The following is a 24,426-nucleotide window of genomic DNA, read 5'->3' on the forward strand; positions in this document are numbered from 1 at the left end:
CCTTTACACAATTCCTGGCATTCCTAATGACGAAAAAACAAATTTGGTGGATTACCTCGATTCTCAATCCAAAAATGTTATTCTTGTAAGGAGACATTAGCCCTTTAAGAATCAGGGAATCTTTCAGGTTGTTTTTTTTTTCCTTCCTTTGTTCCAAGAGCCATAACTATTTTTTTTTTAATTATTATTTTTGCGTTCCCACAACCATGCGAGAGCATTTTTTTTTTTTTTTGCAAGTCGATTTTGTAGATTTTAACGACACCATTCATTTTACCATGCAATGTACTGATAAACTGGAGAAAAAAAAATTCCAAGTGACGTGAAATGCCCCCCTAAAAAAAAAAACTCTGCCTTTTTTATTCCGGGAGGGGTTTTGTTTTTACATCGTTCATCGTGTAGATAACATGACCCGGCAACATAATCCACCAGGTGAGTACGATTACGGTGATACCAAACTTATGTAATATATATATATATGTGATATATATCTATATCTATAAAGAGGGCTTGTTTTTTGTGCCATTTTGGGGTACATATGACATTTTGATTGCTTTTTATTGCATTTTGGTGGCGATTGAAAAATGGCACTTTTGCCAATTTTATTATTCTTAGTGTTTAATGTACAATTGAAATTCATATTTTTGTTGCACCTTTTTGGACCCTACAATACAAAATTATTATTTTTTAATTTTGAAGGGGGAAAAGAAGGGTAATAACATTTTTTTCATACACTTTTTTTTTTTTAGTCCCTTTAGGGGATTTGTATCTCAGATTGTTTGATGGCTTATACTATATACTACAATACCACAGTATTGAAGTCTATAGTAAATTCAGCCTCACAGATCAATAATCGAGCTGCTTAAACATGCCACGGATAAGCTTACAGATGAACAAACCACTTGTTTGTCGGCTAACTGGATTATTCACGTGGGGGCCATTAAATCATCGTTGTTGGCAACAGAGGATTCCAACACTTGACGTTATATGGGGGTCAGAATGATCATAGATTATAATATAGTGCTGACATCTGGTGTAAGGGACGTGTACACACACACACTTTTCCTCTTTTCGCATTTTTTAGGGTGCGCAGATTTACATCTTCTGGATATGCTGAGTCCTGTAGAAAGGAAGAGACAGGGCTACATCCACGAGCTCATAGTGACCGAAGAGAACTACGTGAACGATCTCCAGCTCGTCACAGAGGTGAGTTCATTGGAGTGACAATTTTCTGATCTGATGAAACATCTGATAAAGATTGCCTGATCTGGACCGGATTTCCCCGTGATCGCTGTTCAGTTTCCATTTATTTTACACATATTGTCCCTTTTCATGAAGAGGACTTCCCTATGGCAGGCCATTATTTTCTTGCTAGTCTCAAAGAGGCCAAGCTTGGCCAACGTATCTCCGGTTCCTGATGGCTATTAAATATCCGGCCAGCTATGTTTCCAATTCTGCTCTGTCTACAGTTGATTTGTTCTGCTCAACTGCCCCAAAAATTTGGTTGTCTAAATGCAATGCACCCTAAGACTTGGGGTTTGTGTGCACACAAAGGGGGCGATTCATCAAAGCTTTTTTGCCAGATCTCTGACAAAAAAAAAGCTCTGAAAAGTTGCAATTTTTTTGCACAACGCGGAAGCCGGTGTAAAATTCTTGGCGAGGTGTATATAGTGGCACACGCCACAACGCGCCTTGCCTTCTTCATTCACCGGATTCTTTAATCAGGATTGTCCGCTCCAAAACGCCCCCTCACCAAGACCGTTGGTCGAGAGAGAAAGCACCCCCAAAGTCTTCTACACGCGGGAGAAATGGACGAATTTTCCAAGAGGAAGATGCTCCAGGACACGTCCCGGTCTTTTTTTTTTTTCCCCCAAAACATCTTTTGCATTGTTTTTTTGGTTGTTTCTCGAATGCTTGTTTATTTTTGACTGGCAGCATTTTTTTATTTTTTTATTTTTTTTTTTTAGCATTTTTGCTTCGTTTGTGAGTGTGGTTTTTTTTCTTTCTTTTCTACCTCTCACAATAAAAAAACCATAGGTGGTTTCTGAAGTGAAAATATTAAAAAAGTTTCTGGGTGTCTTTTGAACCTCTCCCCATTCACTTGTATTGTGAAGTCTTCAAAGCAGAAATTGCCCGAAGAATAGTCGGATCACTTCTTTTAGCAGCTTCTCGTACTTTGTTAAAAGACTGAACATATGAACAGTAAGTGTTTTTTACATAGAAATGAGTATGTTCATTCTTTTCAGAGTTTTCTGAGCGCTTTTTCAGGCGTTTTCTGAGCGCTTTTTCAGGCGGTTTCAGAGCAGATGTACTCTGATGTAGTATCTACAAGAAAGTCCACAATTCTCTGCTTGTCTCATCACTGGTCCAGGCTACTGCTTTTTCACTTGCCGCTGCAGCTCTGTCTTTTCAGCCTTCCCCCCCTCAAACCCTGCACATGCACATTAGGAAATAATGTTTCGCAGGGATGTATTCATCTGACAGCTGTTAACGAGCTGCAAAAATTATTTGTCATTCATTAGCCGGACTTAAACTTTCTGTTCTGATTCCAGGGTTGTACCATATTCCCCGATTATATGTTCTATCATATATTAATATGACTTTATGTTTTCCAGACTTTCCAGAAGCCGTTACTGGAGTCCGAGCTACTAACGGAGAAGGAAGTGGCAATGATATTTGTCAACTGGAAGGAGTTGATCATGTGCAATATTAAGCTACTGAAGTAAGAGTTTTTAATTTTTTTTTGTAATCATAAAGGGGAACTATAAGTACAAGGAAATCACGTGTTTTGGGACATGGGGATTCTATAGTTCTTTTCATTTATTTTACATCTAAGTGTGGCCACTAGGGGGCGCACTATAGGTAACATAGAGTCTGGATGTTCACCTAAACATTCTGCTATTCTTGTGATGTTGGATTTTCTAGATGATAAATGCAAGGTCTCTGAGGGTGATAAGACCACCACTGATCCTCAGAACAGGATGCCCAAAGTCTCCTGTGTGGATGGAGCAGTAGTGAGCGTGTGCGACCACCAGTTCTGTAGTAAGTGGTCGCACATGCTCACTACAGTTCCATTCACACTGAGACTTTGGACACCCTGTTCTCTTCATTGGTGGGTGGTCCCAGTGCTCAGACGCCCAACAATGAAACATTTGTAAGGCTGTTGTTTTATAGGACAGCTCCATTGAGGTCTACATAAATCATTCTGGGTTTACCAGACTTACTTTTTCTTTCTTGAAATGACCACTTCTTTAAAAATTAACCTTTTCCTCTACTGTTTTTAGGGCATTACGTGTTCGGAAAAAGATGTCTGGTGAGAAGATGCCTGTCAAGATGATCGGTGACATCTTGACAGCCCAGTTACCGCACATGCAGCCCTACATCCGCTTCTGTAGCTGCCAACTTAATGGTGCTGCCCTCATTCAACAGAAAACCGACGAAGTGCCTGAGTTCAAGGAGTTTGTCAAAGTAAGTGCTTCATCTCTTACTGCTCTACAAACCCAATGCCCGCCTTCTTTACGGCAATTTACTGTTCTCTGTTATCAGTCATTTCAGGCTGAGAAGGATAATAAATTAATAGGAAATCCAGAAAATCTCTGCTTACCATAACTACCCTATGTCCCATAAGTCCAGTGCTGAGAGCCTCCTGTATTTTTAGCTTTAGTGGATATTTTGTTGTCTCCTCAGCGATTGGCTATGGATCCTCGATGTAAAGGCATGCCGCTGTCCAGCTTCATTCTCAAACCTATGCAAAGAGTGACGCGATATCCTCTTATCATCAAAAACGTAAGTGATATGGAGCATGGCGGCCAGATGCACTTCAGGCTTGTATTTTGAGGTGTTAGGGCTGGTGGTCCATCAGCAGACATACCGATGGCCGATTTTAACCATTTAAGGCAACCATCATTTTAAAATGAATAACTTCCAATAGCCATGACAGGCCTGTAAAATGTATCTGCCCAGAGTTCAGACAATCTCAGCTGAAGCTGCACATGGATGGGATGATCAGGGATGGGATGATTGCAGGTCATCGCGTGCTGCTTTGTGATGGGTCAGTTGAGCCCGAATACGATTGAAATGTTGTTTATATACCACATACCTTACAGGAATTCTCCACCACTAGAAAAGTTAAACTTAATGAGCCCAGGGCGGTGTAAGAAAAAAAACAAAACAAGCTAAACTTTTCCCAGACCTGCGCCATTCCTCCGCACCCGGTACTGTGCCTCCATCGGTTTTCTGGTATCAACTTCTGGTGGAGGTAGGTGTCACATGACTGCTGCAGCTAGTCAATGGACACTGATCGGCTGCAGCTGTCACATTTAGTTTTAACAGGAAGAAACTGTTGAGACGAAATGTGACGGCTGCAGCTTCCTGTTTAGACAGAATGTGACGGCTGCAGCTTCCTGTTTAGACAGAATGTGACGGCTGCAGCTTCCTGTTTAGACAGAATGTGACGGCTGGAGCTTCCTGTTTAGACAGAATGTGACGGCTGCAGCTTCCTGTTTAGACAGAATGTGACGGCTGCAGCTTGCTGTTTAGACAGAATGAGAAGGCTGGAGCTTCCTGTTTAGACAGAATGAGAAGGCTGGAGCTTCCTGTTTATACAGAATGTGACGGCTGCAGCTTCCTGTTTGGACGGAATGTGATGGCTGCAGCTTCCTGTTCGGACGGAATGTGACGGCTGCAGCTTCCTGTTCGGACGGAATGTGACGGCTGCAGCTTCCTGTTCGGACAGAATGTGACGGCTGCAGCTTCCTGTTCGGACGGAGTGTGACGGCTGCAGCTTCCTGTTTGGACGGAGTGTCACGGCTGCAGCTTCCTGTTTAGACAGAATGTGACGGCTGCAGCTTCCTGTTTAGACAGAATGTGACGGCTGGAGCTTCCTGTTTAGACAGAATGAGAAGGCTGGAGCTTCCTGTTTATACAGAATGTGACGGCTGCAGCTTCCTGTTTGGACGGAATGTGATGGCTGCAGCTTCCTGTTCGGACAGAATGTGACGGCTGCAGCTTCCTGTTCGGACGGAGTGTGACGGCTGCAGCTTCCTGTTTAGACAGAATGTGACGGCTGCAGCTTCCTATTTAGACAGAATGTGACGGCTGGAGCTTCCTGTTTGGACGGAGTGTGACGGCTGCAGCTTCCTGTTTGGACGGAATGTGACGGCTGCAGCTTCCTGTTCGGACAGAATGTGACGGCTGCAGCTTCCTGTTCGGACGGAGTGTGACGGCTGCAGCTTCCTGTTTGGACGGAGTGTCACGGCTGCAGCTTCCTGTTTAGACAGAATGTGACGGCTGCAGCTTCCTGTTTAGACAGAATGTGACGGCTGGAGCTTCCTGTTTAGACAGAATGAGAAGGCTGGAGCTTCCTGTTTATACAGAATGTGACGGCTGCAGCTTCCTGTTTGGACGGAATGTGATGGCTGCAGCTTCCTGTTCGGACAGAATGTGACGGCTGCAGCTTCCTGTTCGGACGGAGTGTGACGGCTGCAGCTTCCTGTTTAGACAGAATGTGACGGCTGCAGCTTCCTATTTAGACAGAATGTGACGGCTGGAGCTTCCTGTTTGGACGGAGTGTGACGGCTGCAGCTTCCTGTTTGGACGGAATGTGACGGCTGCAGCTTCCTGTTCGGACAGAATGTGACGGCTGCAGCTTCCTGTTCGGACGGAGTGTGACGGCTGCAGCTTCCTGCTTGGACGGAGTGTCACGGCTGCAGCTTCCTGTTTAGACAGAATGTGACGGCTGCAGCTTCCTGTTTAGACAGAATGTGACGGCTGGAGCTTCCTGTTTAGACAGAATGAGAAGGCTGGAGCTTCCTGTTTATACAGAATGTGACGGCTGCAGCTTCCTGTTTGGACGGAATGTGATGGCTGCAGCTTCCTGTTCGGACAGAATGTGACGGCTGCAGCTTCCTGTTCGGACGGAGTGTGACGGCTGCAGCTTCCTGTTTAGACAGAATGTGACGGCTGCAGCTTCCTATTTAGACAGAATGTGACGGCTGGAGCTTCCTGTTTGGACGGAGTGTGACGGCTGCAGCTTCCTGTTTGGACGGAATGTGACGGCTGCAGCTTCCTGTTCGGACAGAATGTGACGGCTGCAGCTTCCTGTTCGGACGGAGTGTGACGGCTGCAGCTTCCTGTTCGGACGGAGTGTGACGGCTGCAGCTTCCTGTTCGGACGGAGTGTGACGGCTGCAGCTTCCTGTTTGGACGGAGTGTGACGGCTGCAGCTTCCTGTTTGGACGGAGTGTGACGGCTGCAGCTTCCTGTTTGGACGGAGTGTCACGGCTGCAGCTTCCTGTTTGGACGGAGTGTCACGGCTGCAGCTTCCTGTTTGGACGGAGTGTCACGGCTGCAGCTTCCTGTTTGGACGGAGTGTCACGGCTGCAGCTTCCTGTTTGGACGGAGTGTCACGGCTGCAGCTTCCTGTTTGGACGGAGTGTCACGGCTGCAGCTTCCTGTTTGGACGGAGTGTCACGGCTGCAGCTTCCTGTTTGGACGGAGTGTCACGGCTGCAGCTTCCTGTTTGGACGGAGTGTCACGGCTGCAGCTTCCTGTTTGGACGGAGTGTCACGGCTGCAGCTTCCTGTTTGGACGGAGTGTCACGGCTGCAGCTTCCTGTTTGGACGGAGTGTCACGGCTGCAGCTTCCTGTTTGGACGGAGTGTCACGGCTGCAGCTTCCTGTTTGGACGGAGTGTCACGGCTGCAGCTTCCTGTTTGGACGGAGTGTCACGGCTGCAGCTTCCTGTTTGGACGGAGTGTCACGGCTGCAGCTTCCTGTTTGGACGGAGTGTCACGGCTGCAGCTTCCTGTTTGGACGGAGTGTCACGGCTGCAGCTTCCTGTTTGGACGGAGTGTCACGGCTGCAGCTTCCTGTTTGGACGGAGTGTCACGGCTGCAGCTTCCTGTTTGGACGGAGTGTCACGGCTGCAGCTTCCTGTTTGGACGGAGTGTCACGGCTGCAGCTTCCTGTTTGGACGGAGTGTCACGGCTGCAGCTTCCTGTTTGGACGGAGTGTCACGGCTGCAGCTTCCTGTTTGGACGGAGTGTCACGGCTGCAGCTTCCTGTTTGGACGGAATGTGACGGCTGCAGCTTCCTGTTTGGACGGAGTGTCACGGCTGCAGCTTCCTGTTTGGACGGAGTGTCACGGCTGCAGCTTCCTGTTTGGACGGAGTGTCACGGCTGCAGCTTCCTGTTTGGACGGAGTGTCACGGCTGCAGCTTCCTGTTTGGACGGAGTGTCACGGCTGCAGCTTCCTGTTTGGACGGAGTGTCACGGCTGCAGCTTCCTGTTTGGACGGAGTGTCACGGCTGCAGCTTCCTGTTTGGACGGAGTGTCACGGCTGCAGCTTCCTGTTTGGACGGAGTGTCACGGCTGCAGCTTCCTGTTTAGACAGAATGTGACGGCTGGAGCTTCCTGTTTAGACAGAATGAGAAGGCTGGAGCTTCCTGTTTATACAGAATGTGACGGCTGCAGCTTCCTGTTTGGACGGAATGTGATGGCTGCAGCTTCCTGTTCGGACGGAATGTGACGGCTGCAGCTTCCTGTTCGGACGGAGTGTGACGGCTGCAGCTTCCTGTTTAGACAGAATGTGACGGCTGCAGCTTCCTGTTTAGACAGAATGTGACGGCTGGAGCTTCCTGTTTAGACAGAATGAGAAGGCTGGAGCTTCCTGTTTATACAGAATGTGACGGCTGCAGCTTCCTGTTTGGACGGAATGTGACGGCTGCAGCTTCCTGTTTGGACGGAATGTGACGGCTGCAGCTTCCTGTTTGGACGGAGTGTCACGGCTGCAGCTTCCTGTTTGGACGGAGTGTCACGGCTGCAGCTTCCTGTTTGGACGGAGTGTCACGGCTGCAGCTTCCTGTTTGGACGGAGTGTCACGGCTGCAGCTTCCTGTTTGGACGGAGTGTCACGGCTGCAGCTTCCTGTTTGGACGGAGTGTCACGGCTGCAGCTTCCTGTTTGGACGGAGTGTCACGGCTGCAGCTTCCTGTTTGTACGGAATGTGACGGCTGCAGCTTCCTGTTTGGACGGAATGTGACGGCTGCAGCTTCCTGTTTGGACGGAGTGTCACGGCTGCAGCTTCCTGTTTGGACGGAGTGTCACGGCTGCAGCTTCCTGTTTGGACGGAGTGTCACGGCTGCAGCTTCCTGTTTGGACGGAGTGTCACGGCTGCAGCTTCCTGTTTGGACGGAGTGTCACGGCTGCAGCTTCCTGTTTGGACGGAGTGTCACGGCTGCAGCTTCCTGTTTGGACGGAGTGTGACGGCTGCAGCTTCCTGTTTGGACGGAATGTGACGGCTGCAGCCACTGATTGTCTGCAGTGGCCATGTGACTCATCCGCCAGGAGGCATGTCCAGCTACTGTTTCTAAGTTTATTATTATTATACCCCCTGGGAACCATTAAGTTTAACTTAATAGCAGTGGAGAATCCCTTTAAAGACTAATTACAGGTGAACAGAAAAGGCAGAGAAGCCTATGGTCTTTATTACTCTGGGTCCCAGGCATTACCAGACTGCCCCTTGCTGGTCCTTGGATAGGACTTTTGCCTATGTCATGGGGGCTTTGTTTCCCATCTCACTGCTTTCTGTGCACAGTGATGCGCTCCAGCGCTTGTGAGGCTGATATCGCTATGTCGATGCTATAGCTGCCTTGCTCACTGATATATGATTTTTTTTTATTTTATTTTGCGGTTCTTTTCTTTTTGTATTTTTATATCTTCAATCCTTCTTTACCATTAATAATTAGATTATAGAAAATACACCTGAAAATCACCCGGATAACAGTCACTTAAAGCATGCCCTGGAGAAGGCGGAGGAGCTGTGCTCCCAGGTCAACGAGGGCGTCCGAGAGAAGGAAAACTCTGACCGGTTGGAGTGGATTCAGGCGCACGTGCAGTGCGAGGGTCTGTCCGAGGTAGATACCTGGATGTACTTAATGTTTATCACATACACACGCAGGTTTCTCTCCTCCACTTATGGAGATTTGGCTTTCTTAGTGTGGGGAGATGGTTTCCGTTGCCTCAAGCTGCCTCTAGTCAGGCACAAAGCAGTGTAAACCCTTTGCCTTTCCCTACACTTTTGCTTCTCGTGCACTAGTAGCATCAACCCCACCAGAGCAGAAAGTTTTGGAGCCCAATATCTCCCTTCCTTGACATGGGGGTCACAACTTTCCAGTTAGCTAGTTCTGACCCCCATGTTGGACTGTTCTGAGTTATATTTGTAATTTTTGACCATTGACTCCCTTTCTTTTATTCTTTCCCGTACAGCAACTAGTGTTCAATTCTGTGACCAACTGTTTGGGGCCGCGCAAGTTCCTGCACAGCGGCAAACTGTACAAGGCGAAGAGTAACAAAGAGTTATATGGTTTTCTGTTCAATGACTTTCTGCTGCTGACCCAGATCATAAAACCGCTCGGCTCCTCTGGCACTGACAAAGTGTTCAGCCCCAAGTCCAACCTCCAGTACAAGATGTACAAGACGGTGAGTGAGGAATAGCCAGCAGAACGTCTTATTTTATGCACTCCAGATAGACGATCTGAACCGACCTCCGCTGCTAGACCGCAGATCACGCCCTGTGCTTACAAGCTCTTTTCTGCCAAGCTTGTAAGCACTGATTTGAAGCCAGCCAGGATCGCTGGAACGCTGTGTTACCTCCTAATCCCGTCCAGCTTCAGCTCATTGCCTACAAACTAGACAGCAGCGGTGGTCGGTCTCTGAGGCAACGAGCTGTAAACAGAAGAAAAGTGGTAATATCTCAAGAACGGCTTCAAATTTTAATAAGCAGTGAGCTCATGTCCACAAGCATTATCCGACAATATCCATCTATGAAGATGGGAATGGCCCTTTTATTTTATTTTTGGGTGCAGTAGAGCAGTAAAAGGTGTTTGCAAAAGTGTTCATAGCTTTTACAGGATTAGAAAAACATGGCTGCTTTCTTCCAGGAACGGCGCCACACTAGTTGGTTGTGTGTGGTATTGCTCCATTGAAGTGAACGTTTTTTCAGGATTTCTTTCCCGAATTTGGCTTTTAGCAGAGAAGCCGATATACATTTACATTCGTATTTATGTGGCAGAAACTCATCATGTCGTTTCCCATCAATCTGTCAGCAGATTTTTGCAGCATTATGTAGGGGCAGAGACCCTGATTCCAGCGATGTGTCACTTGCTCAGCAGCTTGCTGTAGTTTCGATACAATCAATGTTTTATAAGCAGGAGATTATCACTGCAGGACTAGGTGTCACGTGCAAGGTAGGCCAGCTGTGTAACCCCACCCCTACCACTGATTGGCAGCTTTCTGTGTATGCACAGTAAACTGCCAATCAGTAATGTGACACAGGGTTATACAGCTCACCATTCATAGCACTGCCACAGAGAAAGCAGATTTTATTAAAACTGCACCAACTGCACTAGAATCAGGCTTTCTGCCCCTACATCATGCTGCCCTTAGACTCCATAGCCAAAACTTTCTGACAAATTCCCTGTAATCAAATTTTTAGGCGGAGAACTTCTCCAAATGTTCAACTTGTTGGTTGATTCTGATATGAATCTTCTTCCTGCAGCCGATATTCCTGAATGAAGTTTTGGTGAAGCTGCCGACAGACCCCTCAGGGGACGAGCCGATCTTCCACATCTCTCACATTGATCGCGTGTACACGCTCCGTGCCGAGAGCATCAATGAGAGGTAAGAATTCGGGGCCCGATTCTTTATTGCATTTGCGCCTTTTCTTTATTTTCAGTATCAGATTATCGGGTCGGACACACGGCACCTCCATCGATCACCTATTTGCAGCTCCCGCTACAGCCGGATGTGCCGCCGTGTACAAAGCTGGAACGCCCTGGCTTCGTACACTGCATAGTGGCCACTCTTGGTACTGCAGCTCAGCTCCCATTGAAGTGAATTGGAGTCCTATACTGCCCCTTTAACATGTTGACTTCAGTTTTTATCATCCATGTGCTCTTGATTTTTAATGGACGGACCCACTTTTGTTTTGTCTAAAAAGTTACATTTTGGGTCTCAAGACCCAATTCCCCTATGTTCACGGAGGGATTAATCCGCTGTGGTGTGGCTGCTGCTTTAATCGCAGTGTATATGGCTGACGGTTCTTTTTTTTTTTCTCCAGGACTGCATGGGTGCAGAAAATTAAAGCTGCATCGGAGTTGTACATAGAGACGGAGAAGAAGAAGAGGGAGAAGGCCTACCTAGGTAACACTCCCACATTATACTCCTTGCTGATATTACTAAATACAGACTGTCCCTTTAAATCTCACAGCTTTACAGTGAGTGACACCAGATGCCGATGACATAAGTGGTCTGGATGTTTCCTTATATCTTTCAATCTGAACGCTGTAAATTTCGGCCGTCTGTTGCCCTACTAGGATTTTTTTCATAGTGTCATAACACTAGATGGCACTAGACACATATCTATTATTTTTTTTAATTGATTTCCAGTACGTTCTCAAAGAGCCACAGGAATCGGCAGGCTGATGGTGAATATTGTGGAAGGCATCGAACTAAAACCCTGCCGATCACACGGTGAGTATGAAGCGTCCTCCGGCCGAGCGGGGAGGGTTACGAGTTTGCGTCTGTGTAGGGTGAAAGGTGCAGAGCCGGGTGGGCATCGCTGGGCGGTGAATGATACAGAAGACTCTGATCATTGCCTACAGATATGGAGCGTGTTATGGGTGACCCAAGGCAATAGTTGGCCGGGCCGCCTTCTTATATAATGAGAACCTGCCGTTTTTCTATGCCTTCCAATCGCGCCGTGTTATAGAGCAGATTGATATATAGTTTTGTGGGAAAAGGTCCTGTATTTTATATACAGAAAATGACCTATTAGTTTAATGAGGTTTTCATGTTAAATTTATTTATTTTTAGATTTTTTTTTATTTAATATTTATCTATTAAAAAAAAAAAAGCATGCAATTTTCACTCTGGCCACTAGGCCTAGTATTAGACTCCTACTTCCTGTTCTTCACATGAGCATGCTGTGATGTGGGCGAAGGGGAGGAGGTGAGCTGTGACATCACCTATGGTGGATCCTGTGTTATCTACTGTGTTATCAGTCATTGTACAGGAGGGGGAGAAGGTGAGCTGTGACATCACGTATTGTGAATGGTGGATCCTGTGTTGTCTACTGTATATAGAGGTGTTATCAATCATTGTACTGGAGAAGGTGAGCTGTGACATCACCTATTAATAGTGGATCCTGTGTTATCTACCATATATAGAGGTGTTATCACTCATTATAAAGGAGGTGGAGGTGAGCTGTGACATCACTTACTGTGAATTGTGGATCATGTGTCATCTACTGTATATAGAGGTGTTATCAGGCATTGTACAGGAGGAGGTGAGCTGTGACATTACCTATTGTGAATGGTGGATTCTGTGTTATCTACTGTATATAGAGGTGTTATCAATCATTGTACTGGAGAAGGAGGAGGTGAGCTGTGACATCACTTACTGTGAATGGTGAATCCTGTGTTATCTACTGTATATAGAGGTGTTATCAGTCATTGTACAGGAGGAGGTGAGCTGTGACATCACCTATTGTGAATGGTGGATTCTGTGTTATCTACTGTATATAGAGGTGTTATCAATCATTGTACTGAAGAAGGTGAGCTGTGACATCACCTATTAATAGTGGATCCTGTGTTATCTACCGTATATAGAGGTGTTATCAGTCATTATAAAGGAGGAGGTGAGCTGTGACATCACTTACTGTGAATTGTGGATCCTGTGTTATCTACTGTATATAGAGGTATTATCAGGCATTGTACAGGAGGAGGTGAGCTGTGACATCACCTATTGTGAATGGTGGATCCTGTGTTATCTACTGTATATAGAGGTGTTATCAGTCATTGTACAGGAGGAGGAGGAGGAGAGCTGTGACATCACCTATTGTGAATTCTGTGTTATCTAATATAGAGGTTTTACCTGGTGTTTTGCAGCTATCCCTCTGTTATTCCACCTATAATGTATGAATGCGTTGACAATTGAGTGTTACTATTTCCCTTCTCGGAGATGTCCCCAGTGTGATACTATTCAGTCATTATTGTCAGTTCCAAACTATGTAGGGTTGTACCTACATTTGCCAATCTGTCTAGGGCCCTTTGTCCATGTGTTTACGGTTTACAATTTACAGTACAATACATGTGGATGGAGTTTCCAAAACCCCATCCAAAACGAAACCGAGAAAGTCGGCCTGGATTTCTATGACATGCTGCAGATTTTCATGCCCATATCATTGCAGAATTTTGGGGATTCTGTACTGTGCAACAGTAAGGGCAAAGACTGTGCCAACAACGCAGGAAATATTTACCGTGACTAACCTTATATTTCATACATTACACAGGAAAGAGTAATCCGTACTGTGAGATCACCATGGGCTCCCAGTGTCACATCACGAAGACCATACAGGACACCCTGAACCCCAAGTGGAACTCCAATTGCCAGTTCTTCATCAAGGACCTGGAGCAGGACGTTCTCTGCATCACTGTGTTTGAGAGAGACCAGTTTTCTCCAGACGGTCAGTATTCTGTTATGAAACAGTATATATATATACACTGCTCAAAAAATAAAAGGAACACTCAAATAACACATCCTAGATCTGAATGAACGAAATATTCTCATTGAATACTTTGTTCTGTACAAAGCTGAATGTGCTGACAACAAAATCACACAAAAATCATCAATGGAAATCACATTTATTAACCAATGGAGGCCTGGATTTGGAGTCACCCCCAAAATTAAAGTGGAAAAGCCACTACAGGCTGATCCAACTTTGATGTAATGTCCTTAAAACAAGTCAAAATGAGGCTGAGTATTGTGTGTGGCCTCCACGTGCCTGTATGACCTCCCTACAACACCTGGGCATGCTCCTGATGAGGCTGAGTATTGTGTGTGGCCTCCACGTGCCTGTATGACCTCCCTACAACGCCTGGGCATGCTCCTGATGAGGTTGAGTATTGTGTGTGGCCTCCACGTGCCTGTATGACCTCCCTACAACGCCTGGGCATGCTCCTGATGAGGCTGAGTATTGTGTGTGGCCTCCACGTGCCTGTATGACCTCCCTACAACGCCTGGGCATCCTCCTGATGAGGCTGAGTATTGTGTGTGACCTCCACGTGCCTGTATGACCTCCCTACAACGCCTGGGCTTGCTCCTGATGAGGCTGAGTATTGTGTGTGGCCTCCACATGCCTGTATGACCTCCCTACAACGCCTGGGCATGCTCCTGATGAGGCTCAGTATTGTGTGTGGCCTCCACGTGCCTGTATGACCTCCCTACAACGCCTGGGCTTGCTCCTGATGAGGCTGAGTATTGTGTGTGGCCTCCACGTGCCTGTATGACCTCCCTACAACGCCTGGGCATGCTCCTGATGAGGCTGAGTATTGTGTGTGGCCTCCACGTGCCTGTATGACCTCCCTACAACGCCTGGGCATGCTCCTGGTGAGGTTGCGGATGGTCTCCTGTGGGATCTCCTCCCAGACCTGGACTAAAGCATTCGCCAACTCCTGGACAGTCTGTGGTGCAACGTGACGTTGGTGGATGGAGCGAGACATGATGTCCCAGATGTGCTCAATCGGATTCAGGTCTGGGGAACGGGCGGGCCAGTCCATAGCTTCAATGCCTTCATCTTGCAGGAACTGCTGACACTCCAGCCACATGAGGTCTGGCATTGTCCTGCATTAGGAGGAACCCAGGGCCAACCGCACCATTATATGGTCTCACAAGGGGTCTGAGGATCTCATCTCGGTACCAAATGGCAGTCAGGCTACCTCTGGCGAGCACATGGAGGGCTAATAATATATATTTGAAACCAGAAGTTTACATATACTATATAAAAAGACACATCTGCATGTTTTTCTCAATATCTGACATGAAATCAGAATAAACCTTTCCCGTTTTAGGTCAATTAGGATTACCAGAATTTTTAATATTTGCCAAATGCCAGAATAATGAGAGAGAGAGGATGTTTTAAGGCATTTTTATTACTTACTACAATTCTAGTTTCATCAGACCACATGATATATCTCCAAAAATTAAGGACTTTGTTCCTCTGTGCATTTACAAACATTAATCTGGCTTTTTTATGTTTCTTTTGGAGTAATGGCTTCTTCCTGGCAGAGTGGCCTTTCAGCCCATGTTGATACAGTACTCGTTTCACTGTGGATATTGACACAATCTTACCATCTTCCACCATCATCTTCACAAGGTACTTTGCTTTTGTCCTTGGATTGATATGCACATGTCGAACCAAAGTACATTCATCTCTGGGACACAGAACCCGTCTCCTTCCTGAGCGGTATGATGACTGGACATTCCCATCTTGTTTGTACTTGCATATAATTGTTTGTACAGATGAACGAGGCACCTTCAGGTATCTTGAAATTGTACCCAAGGATGAGCCAGACTTGTGCAAGTCCACAATTCTCTTCTTGATATCTTGGCTGATTTCTTTAGACTTTCCTATGATGCTACACAAAGAAGCAGTGTGTTTCAGGTGTGCATTAAAATACTTCCACAGGTGAGTCTCTAATTAACTCAGATATTGCCAAAAAATCTGAAGCTTCCAAACACATGACCTCATCATATGGGCAGTCCAGAATTGTTTAAAAGCACAGTAATCCTAATGTATGTAAACTTTTGACTTTGCAGTAAGTAATAAAAATACCTTAAAACATTCTCTCTCTCTCATTATTCCGGCATTTGGCAATTATTAAAAATTCTGGTAATCCTAATTGACCTAAAACGGGAAAGTTTTATTCTGATTTCATGTCAGATATTAAGAAAAACATGCAGATGTGTCTTTTTATATAGTGTAAGTAAATTTCTGGTTTCAACTGTATATCCACACAGCCCGCTCATTTCTGTGACTTATTGTAATGCTGCACAATATCTGTTAAATAATTTTAAATTATACTGAAGCTGTTACTTTGTGGAAACCATCAGTAAGCAGGTTATCTACCGACATATGATCTTACCATGGCTTATGAAAAATTAGCCTAATTAACATACAAAGTATAAATTCTGTGATTTACTTACGACTGTGTAATATTTGCATTGGCTACTACGAAGGGTATTATTGGGATATTCAGACATTTTGATGCAAATCTGCTGCAAGATCTGCAGATTTTGGAGCCAATTTTGATCTCTGCTTTGCTTAACTCAAAATAGCCCATAAAGACACATTTTAAGAATAATAGATCTATCAATAACAGCTTGTTGACTGTTTCCAAATGTTGCATTTACCAATCTAAAGGGGTCAGCAAAAATCCGGTGACAGATTCCATCTGAGGTCAACATGATCTCCAGTGCTAGGTCACTTACTGGGCTTCTTGTTGTTCTTTTGATAAAACAGTATTTTATTCGCTGCAGCTCTGCTAGTCCTTTCAGTGATGAGCTCCTGCTATTTAGTTCGGGATATTTACGAGCTCTGGCCATATTCTTCCCCTCACCATTGATTGGCAGCTTTCTGCCTATGCAGAGTGTAGATAAGGTCAGACAGAGCTCATCATTGTGAAGACTAGCAAAGCTGCAGCAGATAAAACAGTGATCTTATCAAAACTACAGCAAGTAACCACAGTAAGTAATTTATGTGCTGGAATCAGACTTGCGAAAACCCAGAATGTTCCTTTACTTTTGGAAATGACAAGAGTATTAGTGGGAATTATTGTGAATCGAAAATAATAGTTAATCTGCTTTCTCTGTCTTTTTAGATTTTCTGGGTAGAACAGAAATCCGAGTTTCAGACATAAAAAAAGACCAAGGCTCCAAAGGGCCGGTGACCAAGTGTCTGCTGTTACACGAGGTCCCCACGGGGGAGATAGTCGTCCGACTGGACTTACAGTTATTCGATGAAACCTAGTGAGAGGGGCACCTACCTGCGTCCTACTCGTTGGCGTCTCCTGCCAGCCTTTCACGATGGTACATCATCGCCAAACCCGGATCTAACATCTCCGTTTTACCATCATAGATTTTTAATTGGAACAACCATTTTCTAAGAAAATGTCTGTGTTTTATATGTGCGACTTTTAGATTTTAGGACGACCTTTGCTGTGATGAACACTCCCACTGCATCGCTCGCTCGCTCACTTACTCAGAAGGAACAGTTACATTCCCTGGAGTAGGATTATATTCCAAGAGATGCAGAACTACAAGTTCCAGCAAGTCCTACCAGAAGCTAACAGAGTCACGCTGGGATTAGTAGTTCTACTAAGGCTAGGAAGCTCTAATATGAAATTTTCAATATAGGATATTTGACCAAATTGCACCAGAGACCAAGGCCCGGAGCCGACCCTTCAGAAATTACCCACAGTAGTTCCGCTCAGTTATTATTTTTCCTAATTTTTTTGGGGGGGGAGATTGTAAGAAATGAACTGTTTACATTTCCATGGGTAACAGCGCCACCTATCACTAATTTTATAACGCTATTCATTACACATAAACCAGTGACAGGGCACAGCTAATATATCTTAAGATTAGGTCAGTGTAGAACATGACTTAAAGGGGATCTCTACTAATGCAGGTTATGGACACCCTAAAATACGTCCTATCGGAAACAGCACCTCCTCACCTTATTCTTTGTACTGGTGCACAGATCACTATATAGGATGTATTATATGGAGAGCATGGCATTTACTTCAGCCCAAGGTCTGGGAGTGCCAATGGTAAAATTTACTTTTTCATAAGTAGCCAATCAGATGTAACCTTTAATTTTTTGCACTCCACTCAGCGTCTGATTTGGTTGAAACTATGGTACACACCGTTGGTCCTATTTTAGCATCCCGGTTGTGGTGCTGACTGTTTGTCTATAATTTCAGAGCACGTTGAGGCATTTCTGTCCCAGGTGTAGTGTATACTATGCCTGTCATTCAGCTGAAAGGGACTTGGGAGGAAGAGCTCTGCTGTCAGTCACCTGCTCTTACCCAATCAGAAACCACTCCCAGTGCAATGATCTTCCCAGAAGTCCTTTTCAGTTAGATGCTAGAAACAATCTACAACCTCCTGAGAGACGTATGGTGGAGCTTATTACATATAAGTAGACAGCAGATAATGCCAGTGTTTCATGTAAATGTATGTGAATCAAATTGTTTTATTTATACGGACATTCTGTATATTTTTTTTTCTTTGTATTCTGGTACTAATATTGTGAAAAACCTGTGTAGACGGTACGATCTGCTTATATAAGGTTTTATTCCTCCTGTAAGCGGTAGCTGTACCTATTCACCCTAGCTTAAGAGGTTATTTCCTGTGGGTCTGGGACCCCCACCGATTCTGAAAATCAATGGGCCTCGAAGCTGAAATCAGCACTGCAGCGCCTTCAATGTCACGATTGGTGGGGGTCGCCATATCCTGGTGTAATATAGTGATGGGTTGTAAGTAAGAGAATAGAAATAGATAGCTGCTTCCTTAAGCAAACAGCGCTCCTCTTGTTCACAGGCCGTGTCTGGTATTGCTGCTCAGCTTCATTTATGTGAACAGTGCAATACCAGACAAAGCCAAGGTCAAGGGTGGCGCCACTTCTGGAATATTCAGCTATCATGGCCGCCATAGCACCTTGCATAGAAAGCTGGGTGCCAACTTCTAAGACTCCTGTATGTCATATTTCCGTATTACTACAGTGAAATAAGACTAGTGGGTTCTGCCATTACGGAGTTTGGGATTGTTGGGTAATTAATATAAATGAGAGAGAATGGAATAGAATATTTAACGAAATGACTCAAGATAACATTAAATGAATTAACTGATACCCCCTACAGGAGGTGGAGAACTGTAAGTCCCAGCAAGACCTGTAAATCAGGACCTTCATTATGTATATGTGCCTGTATTATTGCCATTCTGGACTCAAGGAAACTGAAAAAGAAAGCAGGCCTGGTTACCCATAGCAACCAATCAGAGCTCAGCTTCCATTTCTGAAATTGGTCTGGGAGAATGAAAGCTGCGCTGTGATTGGTTGCTATAGGCAACAAGGCCTGCTTACTTGAATGGAGCCTACTGTATATTTTTCCGCTTCTTTTGCCTTGAGTGTTCTTAGTGCTGAGGAAACATCTATCCAATATACATACATAGAGGTCGCATTGCAGTTCATTGCTCCACTACAGCCATGTGGTTGTCCAGAGTTATAAAAACATGGCTGCTGTCTTTTTTTTTTTTTCTTTATAACCGTGTCATACCTGGTCCTGGTTGTGTCTGGTATTGTAGCTCAGCTTAAGTCCACGGCCCCACTATCAGTATTCGGTCAGTATTTTTTCTCAGCAGTGGGAGCCAAAACCAGGAGTGGGTGATAAATGCAGAATTGGTGACTTGTTTCTATTCTACCTTTTCTCTGATTGTTTCTCACCTGGTTTTGGCTCCCACTGCTGAGAAAAAATACTGACCGAATACTGACCAAATACTGATAGTGGGGCCGTGGCTTAAGGCTGAATTCAGATTGACGGATATGTATATAGGTCGCAATGCTCAGAATGACTGTGGGTCTCCGGATCCGAACATCCCGCCTGATAGGCATATATGAGGGTGTAAGTTCGAGTCGATAGACCCGCAGACAGTCCGGGCATTGGTGTCTATATACGGACCGTGAAATATGACTGTCTGGGGCTACATGGCGACTTTGACAGCTACACGGGTCCTAAGGCCAAAGATTGCTGGAAAATGCGACAAATGCAAGTTACTGCGACAAGTCAAAAAAATCCAAATAATTCTGACTTTTTGTAACTTGCTTATCGTGGTACCTTGCATATCCCAAACGCGACCCCGTTTACTTGCACTATGCTGTGATGTAGCAGCGGATAATGGCGATCTTTGGCTACACAATCTCTGTAACAGCCAATGTCAACATGTAGCCCCATCCTTAAGAAGTAAATATGGTTGGGCTGCAATACCACACCCATGGTTAGATGTACAATTTTTGGAAGAATAAAGCCTTGTTTTTCTAATCCTGAACTCCCCCTGAGAGCGCCGTCGGACGGCCGTATAACACTGACGACGACCGCATCGCAACGCTCGGACTGTCCGTTGGCTCTTCTGACCCAAGTGTAACAGCTGCATTGAAATACATGCTGTGAGGAGAGCCGCCGGCCAGTCCGAGGATTGCGTTGCAGTCGTCGTATTTGTTATACAGCCATCTGATTGCGCCCTTAGCTTTCTTACCTGCCTATAATTTTTCTTCTTTTTTCTGTTACTGTGGCATTATTCTTAAACCATTTGCGTCACATAATAGTATGAACCATATAAGTAATTATTAATCCACAGCTCCCAATTTAATCCATTGCAAATTGCAAAATATTTGCCCGCATAGTGTTGAATGGGCCACAATTCTCCATTTTGGTCACCCTACCTTTTATCCACTGCCGAAATATCCTGTATCGATCGTCGTGTTTTGTATGGATATTGTATATTTTTCTTGAAAGTGACCTCCTTCGCCCTAAAGAGGTGGCCATTTTGAGCACTCCAGAGAAAAGGACAATTGCTATTTTAACATTATCGCCATGGTATATTTTTCTCTTTTTAATGTTGAAATGGCCTATTAGAAATGTGAAAAATTACAGCCGCCCATCGATAAATAAAGTGACATAGCTGGTCCTTGGCCTCTATGATACTCCACAAAGATGGCTGCCAGCACTACTTGACAGCAACAAATATTAGAAAAAGTTTCCAGTTGTGAATGTGTTAAAGGGATAAAGAAATTAGAAGAAAAGTAGTGATGAGCGCAAGTGCTCGTTACTCGAGTTTGCCGAGGGTGTCGGGTATGCACAGAGTATCGCGGGTGCTCGAGTGACATGTTCGAGTCCCCACGGCAGCATGTTTCGCAGCTGTTAGACCGCCAAAAAACATGACCTACACGGGCAATCCCTGCCTGTTTTGTGGCAGTCTTAACAGCCGCCAAAAATGCGGGCGCGGGGACTCCAACCTTTTTCCCTTTTGCGTTAACAGCGCCACTCTTTGCCCACGGGCTACATCTGCTATTGGCAGCTTCTTTGCGGCCGAGCTGCAATACCTAACCTAGCTTATGGATAAAAGTGGCGCTTTTTCTGAAAAAAAAAAAGCAGCCCAGTTTTTCTAATCTTCTACCATCCCTTTATGTAAAAGTAGAAATATTTTTTTTTTTGTTATCCCTGTTGTGGTGCCATTGTCGAGGACTCTTAGTCACAGTGACTGCTTGATCCTGGCAGTGCCTACGGATGAAACTACTGAATACTGCCGTAGAGTCTGAAGCGTAATTTATTGACGATTACTATGGTACGTGTGTTTTAATATGGTACGTATGTCACTATGTTTTCTTTAGCCCCTTTAGGCAATACCGTAGTGTGGTGAATGTGTCCAGAATGAACACCGCCCATTGCACAATGCCGGTGCTCTGCGTCCTGTGGCTCGCCAGTCGTTGTTAAATTTACAACAGGTTCTGCCACTTGCAGAAACCATATTGGAAGTTGTAGTTTCATAACATCTGTAAAGGCCACAGGCCGTAGACCGCTGCGCAAATCGTACGACATGAAAAATTCGGGACTTGGGTTCCTCGTGGCTACCAACGTAAGAAGAGCCAGGGGTGACCCTCCTGTATTATATATATAAGTAGACGGGTTGCGGGGGGCATTCCTACAGACCACTGTAATATAAATGTATTTTGAAACATTATAGGAAAGTTTCAGAAACTTCAGAGTTTACATTTCATACATGAATATTTTAGCGATTATTTATTAGGCACAGTGTTATTTTTGTTTCTCCTCCTGTCACACGTTAAGGGAATTATTTCGAGTAAATCGAGCATGTATTTGTTGCCAATTTCAGGCTTTTTACCTTTTTAAAAGTATTTTGTTTCTTTGTTAAAAGTTACAGTTCTGCTGTCTTGGTTTATATTTTCCAGGCATTCCCAGCAGCCATGACGGTACTAGAAAGGAGGGAGATTTTTTTTTTTAAATTGGGGGTAGGAAACTAGTGGTTACCTGTGATAGTCCGATAAGATCAGGTTGTTATTGGTAACACTGTATTTGCACTTTTTGATTGCTCCATAAGTTTTTTGTGGGTTCATAAACCATTCATCTGTAACGTATTTGTATCTGCTCCCGAGAGACATGCACTACGCCACATGGGCATCTTCAGGAAAATGCCAAGGCAGCCGTACTGCAACTCCGAGACATATCAGACCTTTTTATCGCCTCTTCTGTGGTGTATGAATTTCATGTTTTGGTGCGGGGGGGGGGGGGGGAGATAAGAGTTTATTAAAATGATTAGTGAAGTAATTAAGAATTGCTTTGTTTGTCTTTTTTTTTTTGTTCTATTTTTGGTTTGACCCAGGTTTTCAAGCCAAAAGTATAAATTCCATGTTTTTTGGCACATTTAGGCTATGTTCACACATGTTGGGTTTTTCAGCATTTTTTACTGCAGATTTTTTATGCAAATTTTCAGCTGCGTTTTGCAGTACCAGCAAAATCTATGAGAAACCAGAATTCTCTGTTCACACATCATGTTTTTTTTTGTTGTTGCGTATTTTGTGCCTCGGTTCGGTTTTTGGAAAATAGAGCATGTCACTTCTTTCAGTGTTTTTTCAACCATAGGAAGTAATAGGTGGTGAAAAAAACGCATCAAAAATGCACCAAAATTTGCAACAGCGTTTTTCGATGGCAAAATAGAATGGGGTTCTTTTTTTCACAGAACTTTTTGTATATGCATAAATAGAGACAGAAGGACAGTGAAAAAAAAACAGCAAAACCTGCATTTTTGACGCAGCTGATTTCCTGCCAGAGATCAGTTTTTGCTGCAGATTTGTTGCGTAAAAAAAACCAACAACATGTGTGAACATAGCCTTATGCTAAGGTGTTTTTGATCTCCCTGGTAAAAAAAAAAAGCATCATGTGAATGAGTTTACTCATTTAGACTGCATTTTTTCCTACCTGAAATAAGGGACTGAAAAACACAGTCACATGCTACATGCGAACAAGCCTTGAGGCGGAGAATAGCCAGAGTATGATTAATGGGAGCCGATATCAAAATTTGTATCCTATTCTTATAATTCGACATCTGTATTGCTGGATTTATACATTCAACATGCACGGCTCAACTCGGAGTATGGACTGAAGTGTGCTCTTGGCTAAAAGTGTCCTGATCTGAATTAAACAGCTTTGTCAAAGAGGACACCAGGTGGGGAGTTGCACAGCTGCCACCAGATTATTAAGGATAACAGCAGGGCGAGTCTTGCTGATACCGCAGCTATCACCAGTTTGTCAGGGGAACACACTCCGCCATCTACACTCACAATTACGCAATTAAGTGACGAGTGATGGACGAGGCAGCGGCTGCTTCCACTACTAGGCCAGTTATTGGGGAACTCACAGTGAGCGTATGGTATATACACCTCCGATTCCAACAGATAGAATAATACACTGCTCAAAAAAATAAAGGGAACACTAAAATACCACATCCTAGATATCACTGAATGAAATATTCCAGTTGCAAATCTTTATTAATTACATAGTGGAATGCGTTGGGAACAATAAAACATAAAAATGATCAATGTAAATCAAAATTAATATCCCATGGAGGTCTGGATTTGGAATAATACTCAAAATCAAAGTGGAAAATCAAATTACAGGCTGATCCAACTTCAGTGGAAATGCCTCAAGGCAAGGAAATGATGCTCAGTATTGTGTGTGTGTGGTCTCCACACAACTCCTCGGCATGCTCCTGATGAGGTGGCTGATGATCTCCTCCCAGACCTGGACTAAAGCATCCGCCAACTCCTGGACAGTCTGTGGTGCAACATGGCATTGGTGGATGGAACGAGACATAATGTCCCAGATGTTGTCGATTGGATTCAGGTCTGCGGAAAGGACTGGCCAGTCCAAAGCATCAATGCCTTCATCATGCAGGAACTGCTGACACTTAAGCCACATGAAGCCTAGCATTGTCATGCATCAGAAGGAACCCAGGGCCCACTGCACCTACATATGGTCATACAATGGGTCTGAGGATCTCATCCCAGTACCTAATGGCAGTCGGGGTACCTCTCGCTAGCACATGGAATGCCTCCCCACTCCATTACTGACCCACTGCCAAATCGGTGATCCTCGAGGATGTTGCAGGCAGCAGAGCGTTCTCCACGGCATCTCCAGACTCTGTCACGTGCTCAGTGTGAACCTACTCTCATCCTTGAAGAGCACAGGGTGCCAATGTGGAATCTTGGTGATCTCTGGAAAATGCCAATCGCCCTGCACGGTGTTGTGCTGTAAGCCAACACCCACTTGTGGACATTGGGCCCTCATGGATTCTTTTTCTGAGTTTGAGCAGACACATGGATGTTAGTGACCTGTTGGAGGGCATTTTGCAGGGCTCTGGCACTGCTCCTCCTTGCACAAAGGAGGAGGCAGCAGTCCTGCTGCTGGGTTGTTGCCCTCCCCGTTGCCTGGTATCTGCTCCATGCTCTGGCCACTGTGC

At 44.9% G+C, this 24,426-nt stretch overlaps 1 protein-coding gene across 2 annotated transcripts in view; it reads left to right on the top strand.

The window, feature by feature from the left end:
* The window catches only part of ITSN1 (intersectin 1), a 107,943-nt gene extending 88,690 nt beyond the window's left edge, over nucleotides 1-19,253 (top strand). For both annotated transcript variants that reach the window (XM_073668355.1, XM_073668356.1), the window contains exons 29-39: nucleotides 1,082-1,203; nucleotides 2,613-2,719; nucleotides 3,282-3,465; nucleotides 3,685-3,783; nucleotides 8,742-8,909; nucleotides 9,262-9,474; nucleotides 10,553-10,674; nucleotides 11,114-11,196; nucleotides 11,443-11,526; nucleotides 13,346-13,519; nucleotides 16,713-19,253. In XM_073668355.1, the coding sequence (XP_073524456.1) occupies nucleotides 1,082-1,203; nucleotides 2,613-2,719; nucleotides 3,282-3,465; nucleotides 3,685-3,783; nucleotides 8,742-8,909; nucleotides 9,262-9,474; nucleotides 10,553-10,674; nucleotides 11,114-11,196; nucleotides 11,443-11,526; nucleotides 13,346-13,519; nucleotides 16,713-16,861 (1,505 nt within the window). In that variant the 3' untranslated portion in view covers nucleotides 16,862-19,253. The remainder of the gene's footprint in view (nucleotides 1-1,081; nucleotides 1,204-2,612; nucleotides 2,720-3,281; nucleotides 3,466-3,684; nucleotides 3,784-8,741; nucleotides 8,910-9,261; nucleotides 9,475-10,552; nucleotides 10,675-11,113; nucleotides 11,197-11,442; nucleotides 11,527-13,345; nucleotides 13,520-16,712) is intronic.
* Nucleotides 19,254-24,426: the final 5,173 nt, after the last annotated feature.

This window comes from Phyllobates terribilis, unplaced genomic scaffold, assembly GCF_046119375.1.
Source record: "Phyllobates terribilis strain yellow unplaced genomic scaffold, ASM4611937v1 Scaffold_2__4_contigs__length_985480577, whole genome shotgun sequence".
Classification (NCBI taxonomy): Eukaryota; Metazoa; Chordata; class Amphibia; order Anura; family Dendrobatidae; genus Phyllobates; species Phyllobates terribilis.